Source organism: Desmodus rotundus, chromosome 3 (genome assembly GCF_022682495.2).
Source record: "Desmodus rotundus isolate HL8 chromosome 3, HLdesRot8A.1, whole genome shotgun sequence".
Classification (NCBI taxonomy): Eukaryota; Metazoa; Chordata; class Mammalia; order Chiroptera; family Phyllostomidae; genus Desmodus; species Desmodus rotundus.
This window is the reverse complement of record NC_071389.1, coordinates 50877492-50891872: the sequence shown is the minus strand read 5'-3', so window position 1 is coordinate 50891872 and position 14381 is coordinate 50877492. Positions and strand designations below refer to the sequence as shown.

At 35.6% G+C, this 14381-nt stretch overlaps 1 protein-coding gene across 2 annotated transcripts in view; it reads left to right on the top strand.

Annotated features, from left to right (window-relative positions):
- The window catches only part of NEGR1 (neuronal growth regulator 1), an 837263-nt gene that overhangs the window by 329126 nt on the left and 493756 nt on the right, over window positions 1-14381 (top strand). For both annotated transcript variants that reach the window (XM_024565484.4, XM_045199587.2), the window contains exon 2: window positions 3520-3752. In XM_024565484.4, the coding sequence (XP_024421252.1) occupies window positions 3520-3752 (233 nt within the window). The remainder of the gene's footprint in view (window positions 1-3519; window positions 3753-14381) is intronic.

Here is a 14381-nt window from a genome sequence, read left to right as displayed (position 1 = left end):
CTACTTAATACATTATTAGGTAATCCAGTGAAGACATAAAAATGATAGGAATAATTCATGCAGAACTCTAGGGGAAGAGAGGTCCGCATGGAAGAAACAGCAAAAGCAAACTTCCTTGGGCAAAGAAAAAATGCATGACTTCTTGGAAACACATTCAGAGGGCCACTGTCAAGAGCAGAGCACATTGGGAAAGAGTGGTAGTGGATAAAGTCAGAAAAGTATCAAAGGACAAGATAACATAGGCTCACTGGTCATTTTCAGGAATTGAATGTTATGCGTGAAACAGGAAGATGACCTGGAGTTGATGATCTGATTGCAACTCTAAAAATATTATTCCGTTGTTGTGGAGAGAATGGACCTGGCTACAGGGACCATGGGGAGAAGTTAAAGAAGCTCTGGCAAATACAATTATAACAACAATTTAATTATATTCACTAACTTCTTTTCTGTATGATGGCTATTCATTCATATACTCTATCATCTTTGCTAAATTATAATTTCTGTGTGAGGTAGGATTATAAGAGATTTATCTATTTAGACATTAAAATTCTTACAGCAAGAAAAAGATTTTTGGTGCCCAAAGAGTGCAAAGCTAAATTACCACCACTTCCTGCCCTTCTCCTACCTCCTCTCCCATACCATGATTATCTTCCTTGCCTCCAGAATTTCTTCTTAATACACCATACTCATGTTAGGCAGTATCCCTTTGTATTGGAAAGGGGGGGAAATAGTGTAAAATGTGGAAGTAGATATGTAGAAGATATAGGTCTTATCACAAAGAATCAGATTTGTGTGTTTGCCTATTTTATATATTTTATATGATTATCTTATAGTTGACCTTACAAGACCTTACAACACTTTTACTCTATATTAGTATCTTATGCTTCTTTATAAAATATAAAACCTTGCTACTCCTAATTTGTAAAATTCCATATATGGTGATTTAAATTATTTAAGTTCTAAGCAGTTTAAATTAAGAATATTTCTATACCAATACAAGAAAATAATATTAAAATGTTTTTTTTTTCCTCCTGTGTCTCATTCAAGGGTTTTCTAATGTATGTCCTAAAAAGCTCTGGGTTGGGACCACCACCAATTAGGAAAGAAAGTTATCTGAGCCCAGAGGACATAAAGGGGTCTCTCTCTATTTTTCACCATGCAGAAGTTACCTTCTGTTCTCCCTTGATGGCCCTGACATGCCAGAACAAAGGGGTAGGGCTTATGTTAAGACTAGAAGTTATAACCCGGATGAGGCTTATTAGAGCTCTGGTGTCTGGAGGCTTGTTAATCTCCATGGTTCTCTAATTCCCCCCCCCCAACCCCACACACATAAAGGTAAAGTGGTTGCTGCCTCTAGGGAAAGGGAAATACCAGTCAGAGTGTTCAAAATCTGACTTTCATGGTAAAATATCCATTCATAATTAATTTTCTGCTTCCTTCAGAATAAGACAGGTTAAGCAGTGGGTCACATTCAGTAAATAAGAAATTACTTGCAGTAATATCTGCAACATTCTAATCATCTTGCCATTTCTGAAACCATTGCTATTTTAAAAGTCTTTGATCTGCATTATGGTGGAAAGGACATTGGATATAGAAATATTAAACTTGATTATAAATTCAACTTTGCCACTCACTGATAGTGTGGCTAGGGCCAGTCATATAGCCTGAACATTACAGTTATTTTCTGGTGGTGAATTGGACATAGCAATCCATGCCCCACAAGGTTGTTATAAACACCAGATAGAAGAACATGTGAAGGCCGTGAACGCAGAGGTCACACAGCAAACACTACATGAATCCAGAAAGTAATACAAACATTAGAATTATCACCACCCTAGTAGTGATATCTTAGTGTTCTACCCAAATGTGATCTTATGAAATGGGAACGATGTCTCCTCTATCTTCTTTCTGCATATTATTAAGAATGGCGATGTGCTATAATTGTTTAACTATATCATTAAATTGGGTTTTATTTTCTTCATTAAATACAAAAGAAAAAGCTTTGCGATTAACAGTGACTTTTATGACTTCTACTAGTTTGGATTCTGTAGATGGTGAAGCTGACTACAAATTAGATTCTGCCATGTACCCTGTTCCTTATTTTTTTTCACCTACTGATTAGTTTCATACAATGGGCAGCAGCCTGCCCTGTTGCATTCGGCTTGCAATTTTGTATCAGTCTCAAACGCTGTGTTCAGTCCCTGAAGGTGTTCTGTGGAAATGCTGTCAAACTATTTCTATGTATGTGTATTTTCATTTTGTAGCTGTGCTTTGTACTCATTTAAGAGAATCAGTCTTTAATTTGTATCAGAACATTTTCAAGATGAAACACAGAATTCCGGGTCTCAGCAAAATCACTGATATGTGACCACAGCCTTCTGTTTTAAATCTGGAGTTGCCTGACTTCTATTAGATACAAAGCTATACATTTGAACCTTGTTATAAAATACAACTTTGAATAAATGGCTTCAAATTTGGCCTTAAAATCTACTACATGTCATCAGGCTTACCATCATCATCTGGTTCCAGTTTACCTTTCCAATTTCATCGCTCATCCCTCCCCTTTTCCCAGGCTTATTTGTACCTCCTTGTAATGCCTGATTCTCTCTCTCAACTTTCCCTGGTGTTGCCCACATATAGCACCTGTGTCTAGAGAGCCATGTCTACCACTTCTCACCTGCTTTATCTCAGGCATTTCCTTTCCTATTCCAGAAAGCCTTTTTCTATACCCAAACACCTGTTCCGAGTCAAATAACCTTCTTTTGTCTCTCATGATCATTTTGTTTGAGTTAATACAATTATTTTCCTTAGAGTATAGTATTAAATGCATTAGACTAAAAGAGTGAGAACAATACCTTTTTGAGTCCATAAATAGTAGATGCTTCATAAATGTTTATTGCATAAATGAATGCTACCCGGAAAGTCTGTTGGTCAGTTTACTGAAAAGGCAGCAAGAATTGCTACTAAAATTATATTGAAATTGCAACATTTAATCACAACAGCAATATTATCAGTGAAATGCAGTGTATGGTTTTAGCATGCAAACTTACCACTCTGCTAATGCAAGTGATTTTAAAAATAACATGTATATACCATTCTGTGCTTTCTGCATCTGGTTCATTATACTTAGGGTTGGACTGGATTGAACGGGGCTGACTCATAGACTTTTCCTACTACTTATAGGAAAGAACAAAACGTGTTAATGTCAAAAATTTTATGTGAACTAATTTAACCTTATTTTAATTTACTTGTCATCCACAAAAAATGAAAATGGATTTTGACAAGATTTGCATTAAAACGCACAGACATCCAAAACAAAACAAAACTGTAGGCAGGTATTGTTTCATATTTGTATTGGGAATGGAAGATGTACCAGTGAATTCAGGTCTCCTGTGTTTATGTCTGATGTTTGCATTTGATGAAGTGCTATAATTCAGCATATGAAAATACAGTCAGAACAAAGATAATGTCTCTCATTTTCATTTTGATTAATACTGTTCTGTTTCTGATCATTTGTAGGTGTTATTTGGAAGATGGAGGTTCAAAGGGTGCCTGGCTGAACCGGTCAAGTATTATTTTTGCTGGAGGTGATAAGTGGTCAGTGGATCCTCGAGTTTCAATTTCAACATTGAATAAAAGGGACTACAGTCTGCAGATACAGAACGTAGATGTGACAGATGATGGCCCATACACGTGTTCTGTTCAGACTCAACATACACCGAGAACAATGCAGGTGCATCTAACTGTGCAAGGTATGCATTTCCATAACTGTTGTATTGTGAAGGACTACAGTTAGAAATGTTCAACATTTAGATATAAAAATGACTCAGAAGTAACTGACAGTGTTGAAAGATATGTTGTCATTGTCTTCAGAGATTTATGTTCCTAGATTCCATTAAGTGTAATGGCTACTATAGTCATACTACTCCTCACTTGCCAATATCAGAATTTATCCATTAACACCACATCACAATTTTCTGTGTATGATTCACTTTGTATCTTTCCCTGAGTTGCTCTTTCAATACATCGTTGAGAACCCATGACTGATACATTAGAATAAATATTTGATAACCCATCATGGATACATTAAAACATTAGAACTTTTTGAAATATGGATAGTAACACTTTAGAAGTGATTCTCCAGCTTTCTCACACTCTGTCTCAATCCAACTTCTGGACACTTTGATTAAAGTCACAATGAAAAGAAACAGCCTTCTATAAATACTTAATTTAAATATAGAGTAATTGAAAAAATATGGTGCACAATGCTTTATACTTTGACGTACTTTCAGTGGCTCATTTATCATTTTAGCTAACTTGCAATCTCCAAATACAAACAGAATCATTAAATTACATTATTTTTCTTGCACACTAAAATGTAAGAGCATATTTATCTTGAACACAAATACTTTTCAAGAAAATGAAATTATAATGCTAATAGAATAGAAAATGTGTATTTTTAGCCCTTTACATTATTTTCTCGTGCATTTTAGATTAATCATATGTTCATTGCATAGAAATATTGTGCTGTGGAACTCAAAATGACATTGCAGCATTTCTAAGAAAAATTAATAACAAATTATATGATAATGTGGTGCAAGCAAATGCATGTTTTACTCCTAACTGGAATGCTGAGGAAGCAAGTTGTTTGCATTACCTCTGAGCTTACCCTTCAAATAATTAACACTAAGTGTTAATTTATGTGCATGGCTTACATCTGGAAAGTATTGTTAATCTATAATTTTATTAACTGAGCTTTATTTCCTTATATAAATGTAAACCTAAATTGAAATACAGCTTCAATTATTAGTAAATACTTTAACTTTGTGATAAAAATTAAACTTATTAATTAAACAATTAACTTTATGGGAGTAAATATAAATTGGCGATTACATCAGTGAATTTCCTCAGTGGCTTCTCTTAGTGCAGATCATTGCAGACTGTAAAATGTCCCTCATTTAATAGCATAGGAGAATATAGTAGTTTCCACCAAAGTCTCTCTTTATTCAGAGACCGTCCAAAGATTCCCAAGGGCAGGAGTTCGTCCAGTTTTAAAAACTGACATGCAATTACAAGTCAGAAACACATTTCTCCTGTTATCCAGGCCTAACCCTAACCTCCTGTTCAGTTCAATTCCCTTTGACTTGAGTTTCTTGCTCAGAGACTACAAAAGATTCTTAGTACACACGAAAAAGTAAACTTGGACAGTAATATATTGGAGTCACTTGAGATACAGACTTTTTACTTCTTGTAGATTTAAATGATATGTTTCTAGATACTAAATATAGTCCTCTTTTCCTTTTCCCATTCTTTCTTGTTCCATGTTAGGCCCGGATCTTTTAACCATACTATGGATATACAAACCCTATCCAGGCACTTGTTCAATTTCCATAGGATCCCTTTTTAACTTTGTATTACATAGACTGTTTTAATAGAGTACACAGTTTTAAAGCTGTTACATGTATTACCCTGTCACTCTTTTTTGCTGGCCATTTGATGATGGTGAAATTTTGGGCACTATTTCATGGAATACACGCTAGGAATGCATTTATTGAATGTTTTATCACTATAATATTTTGTTCCTCTAGAAAAAGAAAATTTCTGTTACTGTTTTGAAAGTATGTACTTGGGCCAAATTAAAAGCTAATAATTTTACAGTATTTATGAACATAATTACATATTAGAAGTTGATTAGCATGTGAACAGTTTTCCAATTACATTAATAAAGTTCAGGGAATATATTAGTAGGCTTGTCAGTCAATTCAAGAGCTAAGTAAATGTCATAAAAAATCACCCCTACTTAAGCTACATTTCCATCTGAAAGAATGAAAATAAACTGGTATGTTCATCTCTTCAGTCTCTAAATTGGTTTGGTTGTCTGCTCCCGGATGTATCTGGATAGTTTTGAAGTGCATGTTCTTTGCCTAACAAGTTGTTAAGCCTTTACTTACCAAGATAAAGAAACTTAGCAAGTGAAAGAAGAATATGAATCATTGATGCCGAACAAATATTGGCTGATAAAAATAAAGCTCATGTTTAATTATTTCAACTATGTACTCAAGGGAGCTACTTAAAAATAAAATCTTTTAAGAAATGGGATAATATAAAGGATATCTTGTCAAGGCAGACATCACATAGGAAATTTGTTGGTGCTATTGGTTTCTTACAGCTGTTAATATCAATGAATAAATCAATGAGGAAGAAAAAACACTGGAATATGAGTTGGAAAACCTGGATTCCAATTCTGAAATTTTCCTCATGAAATGGGCAATTATCAAGCCTCTCTAAACTCTAATTTTCTCATTTGAAAGATGAGAATTCAGTAAATCTTAAGGGCCACAGCAGTCAAAATAAAAAAGACAGATGACAAAAAGAATCCACTTTGATTTTCTGCTTTTCATTTGAAATGGGAAAAAAGTGATTTCAGTTTAACGATGAAAAAAATACTCCGTAGCACTTGTATAACACTTGTATTGTGCACTGTGCCAACTAATTTTTACACAGTAGCACCTAGAATTTACTCTGCAAATATGCTTTATTTATCTCCATGTTTTTCTTTCACCAACTGAGCAGAACAATGTATGTACTCATGGAATTTGAAGAATGTGGTGAATTGGGGTTTTGCTTCAAGGGAATGGAAATTAGCTTAATTATTGAAAAAATTACTCAGCGAAAACCTACTTATAATGCTGATAAGTCAAGTTACCTAATTGTTCACTGTTTCAAATCATTTTGTGCAACATTTACTAAAAGCAATTTTCTTGGTCTTGAGTATGAAAATGTGCAAGGCGGTGGCACTAGTTACGAAGTCAGAAATTCCTTTCATAACACTGTAATGGTCAGAAACATGAAATGAAGTACTGCCCACTCAAAAAAGGATGGGTCTTACTCTGAGCGCAGGTTGAAAGTCTAGGTTGTTTGCAGCACATAGTAGACTCTGGTGGGTGATGTACAACAACTAAATATATACACAGCAGCCCCAGACAACACCTGGATTGCAGCCCTGTGACACTCTGAACAAGGACCCAGCTAAGATGTGCCTGGACAGAAACTGAGATAATAAGTATATGTTGTCTTAAGACCCACCCACCCCACCACACAAAATATATCGACTGTTTATCACTCCACCCGTACTCTTTCGGGGAGATGCATTCTCGTTTTCTCTAGGTAGAGAAGAGTGAAAGATCTGACTAGCATGTAACTCTCTGGCCAAAATACCTTCTCAAGTGTATTGAACTTCCCCAGGGATGACTAATTACATCAGGGTATGTGATTACCTAAAATATCTGTTATAGATGGGGTGCTATACTTCCTTTTCCAAGGATGGGCTTGTGAAGTGTCATCAGCAGACAGTACTTAGTGGTCAACCCTCTCAAAGACAGCCTCCGCTCCAGCTGGCCTTAGCCTAGGGCATCCAACAACCGATGACCGGATGCAGCAGTGAGTTCAAAGGCCCCTCTGTTTCAGCCTGAGACGGTAACTCAGATAGTCCATTGGTTCCAGACAGCTGAAGCTCTTAGCTTATCTTCTTCCTTTATTCAAACTTATTTTCTTCTTCCTCCAGGGATTTATCATAAAGATATTTCCTAATAAATACCCTGCACTGTAAATTCCATCTTATTACAGTGTGTACTTCCCAAAGATGCTAAACTATGACAACGTTAGATCCTTGCCTCTGGCTTACTCATTGTTTTGAGAAAGCCTTTGTAAAGTGAAAAGACAACACACTCAACCACCATTTATTATTAACAGTCTGTTTTGTATTGGAAGGGATTTAAAGTAGCTTCTAAAGAAGTGTTTAGTACACCAAGATAAATAGGAGAAATCTGAAGCAAACCATAAGGTAAGAAGAGTAGGATGGCATCAGAGGTGATGTTAGATCATAAAATTTATGACATGATTTCTATATGCTTTTAAAAATATTATATGTTATTGCTTATGCTATTACAGTTGTCCTGATTCTTCCCCTTTGCCCCCCTCCATCCAGCACCCCCCACTCCCTCAGGCAATTCTCATACCATTGTTCACATCTATGGGTCATGCTTATCAGTTCTTTGACTTCTCCATTCCCTGTCCTGTACTTTACATCCCCATGGCTATTCGGTAACTACCTATTTGTACTTCCTAATCCCCTCACCTCCTCACCCACTCTCCACAGCCCCCTCCCATCTGCCACCATCAAAAAGATCTGCATATCCACGACTCTGTCTCTGTTCTCATTTGCTTATTTTGTTTTTTGATTCAATTATTGATAGATATGTATTTATTGCCATTTTATTTTTCATGGTTTTGATTGTCTTCTTTTTCTTAAATAAGTCCCTTTAACAATTCATATAGTAATGGGTTGATGATTATGGACTCCTTTACCTTTTTTCTCTTGTGGAAAGCTCCTTTATCTGCCCTTTGATTCTAAGTGACAGCTTTGCTGGGTAGAGCCATCATTGCTGTAAGTCCCCATTTTTCATGACTGAATATTTCTTGCCAATCCCCTATAACCTGCAAAATTTCTTATGAGAAATCAGCTGACAGTCTTATGGGAACTCCCCTGTAACTAACTTCTTTCTCTCTTTATCTTTAAACTTTGGCATTTTAATTATGATGTGTCTTGGAGTGGGCCTCTTTGCATCCCACAGGGGGGCCTCTGTGCTTCCTGGACTTTCATGTCTATTTTCTTCACCAAATTAGGGAAGTTTTCTTTCATTATTTTTTCAAATAGATTTCCAATTTCATGTTATTTCTCTTCTCCTTCTGGCACTCTTATGATGCAAATGCTGGATCTCTTGAAGTTATCCCGGAGGCTGCTTGTACTATCCTCATTTTTTTCATTATTATTTTTATCTTTTTATTGTTCTGATTGGTCATTTTTTTTTCTCCCTTATTTTCCAGATCATTGATTTGACTCTAAGCTTTCTACTTTAGTCTTGTTTCCCAGTAAATTATTCTTTATTTCAATTACTGTTTCTTTCATTACTGACTATATCTTTTTTATGCTGTTGAAGTCACTTGAGCATCCTTATAACCAGTGTTGTGAACTCTGCATCTGATAGATTGCTTCTCTCCATTTCACTTAGCTCCCTTTCTAGAGTTTTGTTCTGTTCTTTCATTTGGGCCATGTTTCTTTGTCTCCTCATTTTGGCAGCCTCCCTGTGTTTGTTTTTATGTATTAGATAGAGTTGCTATGACTCCGTGTCTTGGTAGTGTGGCCTAATGTAGTAGGTGTCCTATAGGGTCCAGTGGCATAGCACCCCCATCACCCAAGCTGGGTATTTGAGGTGCACCCTCCATGTGTGCTGAGTGCACCCTCCCCTTGTAGTAGAGCCTTGACTGCTGTTGGCAGATCAATGGGAGGGATTTACCAAGGCCAGTCAGCTGCAAGGACCAGCTATAACTGCTGACAACCAACCTCCGCCCTCCATGGAGATCAGCAGTGATGAGGCAGGGTGGTGGCGCTCCACCATAGATTGTAGCTGTTCACTGGCTGTGTAGGCTCTGGGATTTCCTGGGTGGTGCAGGCCAAGGTCAGCTCCCACCTGTGTCCTGCCTGGGGTCATATATGCTTTTGAAGCTTGGGGGGCAAAAGAAAAGGTTCTAAGATTTCTAGCAGCCAGTACAACAAGAAAAACAGAACCAGTTATTCATTTCATGGTCCATAAGGTTAAAACTTGTAGTTCTTACTACCCTGATCCTGTTACTCAAAATGAAAGAAGATTTATACTGAGCCATCTCAGACTATCACTGTGATCTGTAAGGAACATCTCAACTGTAAGTGTATAGGTCTCACAGCTACTCATTCATAAGATTGCTCCTTAAAACATGCTTCAATATAACCTCGAGTTCAGGGAGGTTAAAAATTATTTAAAATCTAAAAATAAATTCAATAAGATACTAGTTTGATAACAGCATAATAGCTTTTGGATTATTGCTTAATCTATGAATAAATTTTAGAACCTGATTTTCCTGACTCAAACCTCCACAAATATTATTTCCCAAAGTAGGTCTTTGAATAGAAATTTAGGTAAGATATTTGAAAGTTACACTTACCAATGAATATCTGGGGAGCCGTTATTCTATATGGCCACAGTATAGACCCCTATTCTCTCAAGAGGAGCACATCTTAATCTGACGTTAGCATCCTTTTCATGAACACTGAGGCCTTGACAAAGTACATGCTGGAAGAGGACGATTTCACACTTGCGCTGATGGGCAATAACAGCATCGCAAGACATAGGCCTGCCTTCCTCAAAAGACCTAAAGAAAGACAAAGCTATAGTGCTCAAAAAAGCATGTCAAAATGCCACTTACCTTAGAGAATTCAAGCCACTGTTCTGCAACAGTAAATATTTCGGACTTTCAACAAGCTACGGAATGAAATCAAAGAAAAGTTATCAGCACTAAGAAAAGTTTTAGAGCTCATAGATGTCAAAATAGTCAGTGCCTGAATGCAAGGATGGCTCAGGACCAGGCCCTCGGACTGGCCCCTGCTCTGCTTCATTCAGTTTCCATTTATAGCTGTGGGCAGATTAAGATTATATGCAGAAACCCAATTTTGGTCATGCTTAAAACACAAAGAAATGGTAAAGACCCAAAACATATATCTTTAAATATTTTTAGCATGGAAAAAATGATAGTTCACCTAAAGTGAAAATGGTTCCTTATCATAATGCTATTTTATTAACACCACCAAATAGCCTTTAGCTGTAAGGAATGGAACTTTAGAATATATCTATAGAATAAAATAGTTATAAAGTATACACTTTTAAAAATATTATTATTGAAATATAATTGACATATAACATTATATTAATTTCATGTGTAAAACAAAATGGTTTGATATTTGTATATATAGGGGCAGGCAAAAGTAGGTTTACAGTTATAATACAAATATACTATACAATAATTAATAAGTAGTAATACAAGAATAAACTTTGAATTGTGCATACTCCCAACTGTAAAACTACTTTTGCCCTCCCCTGTATTGTGAAATGGAGAATACATCTAGTTAACAGACATCCATCACCACACACCATTACAAGTGTGTTTTCTTATGATTAAAACTTTTAAGATTTACTCTCTTAGCAACTCTCAAATGTACAGTACAGTGTTATTAAGTGTCACCACTGTTGGTGCGAGACCTCGGGAGTTCCCCTGGTAAAATGTGAAACTGACCTCTGTACGTGGAGGGAAAGAAAAGATCAAAACAAAAGCAAAGAGGCAGACCACTCCAGATTGGTAGGTGACAGTTTTAATAAGCAAAGGGACTCACATCCACGGCTTAGCATGGGGTAGCAAGAAAACTAGATCTCCACATCTGTTTGCCACAATATTAAAAGTTTATATAGAGGTTCAGTTAATAATGTTAATAAGTTTCAGTCATATGTAAAGTGAAGATAGTCTCAGTAGCACCTTACTCTCAGTGACACCTTGTAACAGCTTCTTGAGTAGAAGCAGTGGGTAGAACCCTCATTCCAAGGACGTTGGGGGAGGGTAATGACCCTCAGATTGGCCAGGTCCAGCTTGATAGTCAACCTGCCATCACATTCCTTGGAGGACCTCCTCCAGCAATCACTGCGTTATACATTACGTTCTTGTGACTTATTTATTTCATAGCTGGAAGTTTGTATTTTTAATCCCTTTCACTCATTTCTACCCTCTTCATCTCTGGCAACCACATATCTGTTTATGAATATAAACATTACTTCATGCTAGTATTCATAAACTCAGTTTTGATTTGTTTTAGAAAGCATTGAGAAGAATCTCTCCTAAAAGTGTCTTAGTTTTCTGTACAATCTATACCTGTATTGTATTAACTAGATAACGGAAGTCAATTTCACCATATATGGGATGATACATACATATTACATTGTTTACTCTCTAAAATTAGATTATAAAGGATATCAAATAATTGAGTTAAAAGTTATATGAATAAGGGTTCACATACTCATTCTCATTCCTTCTGCAGGGGTTCCCCACTTATTTTTTCTATAAATAACTCTGCTTACCCCAACTCAATGGGGTCCAAAATATACTGACCTCATACAGACTAATCAATACCTGAATATTGATGAGTGGGTCAAAGGCCAGCTGAATACATCAAATGATGCAGACATGGTTGTATTAGTCCTACAATTTTTTTCCACAATAATGTAGTGCTAACACTGGAACCATACTTAAAACCTTCCAATTTTTCTATTTATTTTGATTTGGAATGTCCAGATTTGCAAGTTAGGAAGAATGAAATGTGCAAGTACTTTGGAGCATATGCCTCACTAGCTAATAGGACTCTCACTGTATTTTCCAAGTGCTTTATCCAATGAGAAACATTTGACCTGTTGAAATATATGAGGTAGTATTATTGACATCCAGATAAATAACGGTCTGGTATCTAAACAGTTTAGAACAATTTTGCCTAATCTGTGAATCCTGGGAAAAATAAGTCTCTAAGACTTTTATTTTTGTAATCTAGGGCTCAGGAAAATTATGTCCTCAAACCTACAGACTCCGAGAGAAACTCGGGCCCGTGAGTCTGGATGTACGGGAGACAGGCTTTCTTAAGCAGTGAGGTACTACATAACTTTTTTAATTAATGCGTTTTCAGGTGGATTATTTCAGGTTTTTGGTTTTTCAGACATCTCAGACTGGCTACAGTTGCTACAATGAGCTGTCAGGACAGCTTCTAGGAAACCATCACCTCACTTTTGTCTGTGAGCTTATTGACATTGACAAGGTTATTGGGTTAGTTACTAGGGACCATGAGAAGTGAAGTGATTTGAACTTATTTTCAGCAAAATTCTCATTTGAATATTGGCACCTTTTTTCAGGATAGACATTTTTCTTCCCTTCTAAATATTCTTGCTTTAAATATATATATACATATATACATATATATAAATATATACATATATACGTATATAAACATATATGTATATGTTTATATACGTATATATGTATATATAATCTCCTTTAGAAAAGGCTGTAGGCCATTATTTTTCTGTGATTGAAATAAAAGCAAGAGCAGAAAGACAAGTTAGATTTCAATGAATAGTATTTTATATTGAGAAAGGTTTTTGTAAATGTAGTAATCAAGTTTTCCTAACCCAAAATTAGTACATAAAGTTTTAATATAGCCTAACATAAGATCTTATATTGCAATAGCACCGTACATCAAAACTGTGTAAAAATTCATAAAGTACTGCCTACTATACACAGAGAGAATCAATAAGTTGATGGTATTTTTTTAGCAACTTTCAATATGCTGTTGTTTGCAAATGAAAGAGAGGTGGGAAAGAGCAAGAAAAATAATATTGATAGATATTGAAGTAATTAACCTTTTAAACAAAATTTGCTGTCCTTTACATGTCCTTGCTATGATTAATGAATACTTCTTCTAGTTCTTGAAGTGCTTAGTTTGATAAGCATCTCAAACCTTAGACTGATCACATTTTTATTTCCATGGTAGTAATTCTGAGTTTTGTGTCATACATTTCAAAATAGTTGTATTTGTTGCCTATCTTACAGTATCTTTATTTTTCCTTAAAAAAGAACAAAGAAAACAACTGAGTAATACATGTCAAATCCCAATGCAATGTACACTATCAGTATGAAAAAAACCTCTCTATAAATAAAAGATTACCAAGCTTTAGCTGGTCCACTTATTTTGAGAAACCCTACAGATAAAACTGAAGTCTGGTGAAATAATTTGTCTTCTCCTTGGAAATCATTGCAATAAGAGTGGATCTATAAAATGGTTTTACTGTTTTCTTCCCCAAATGGTATGCGTAGTTAAGAAATTACACCAACATAATTAAGATTTTGTGTTTTCATTTAACTAAATTCTAAATGGCATGCCCTTTGTAAATTTTATGTAAGACAAAGATAAAACTTAGCAGAGGAAAAAGTATGATTTATAGTAGAACAATAATAATTAATTATGTGTCGTGCCAAGAGGAAAATGTTCTTAATTAAGGTTGGTGGCAATCAGAGTAACTGTATGTCCCGACATCCCTCTGCCCCACACCACTTCACTTCCCATGCCTTCAGCATCTTCTAGTGAGTGATCTAGAGAACAGTAGAGAGACTCAGGAAGAGTGGACCATGTGCCACTGTATTTAGCTTCGGAGCCTTCTAACCTATAGTAGTAGTTTTGCATCTAGACCAAAGGTTCTTAAACATTTTGAACCCATTTGAAAATTTGATGAAACTGATAGACTTGTTCTCTAGAAAAATTATAAAAGGTCCAGCAGAAGTATTCCCTACTTGAGTGTGGTTTGTAGGGTAATAATATGAGTGCAATAATTTAGTTTTAATTTAAACATTTCACCTAAAATGTCATATGATGTGCTTGAGTGCGATATTATTTTACAGAATTACATGTTTATGATTTT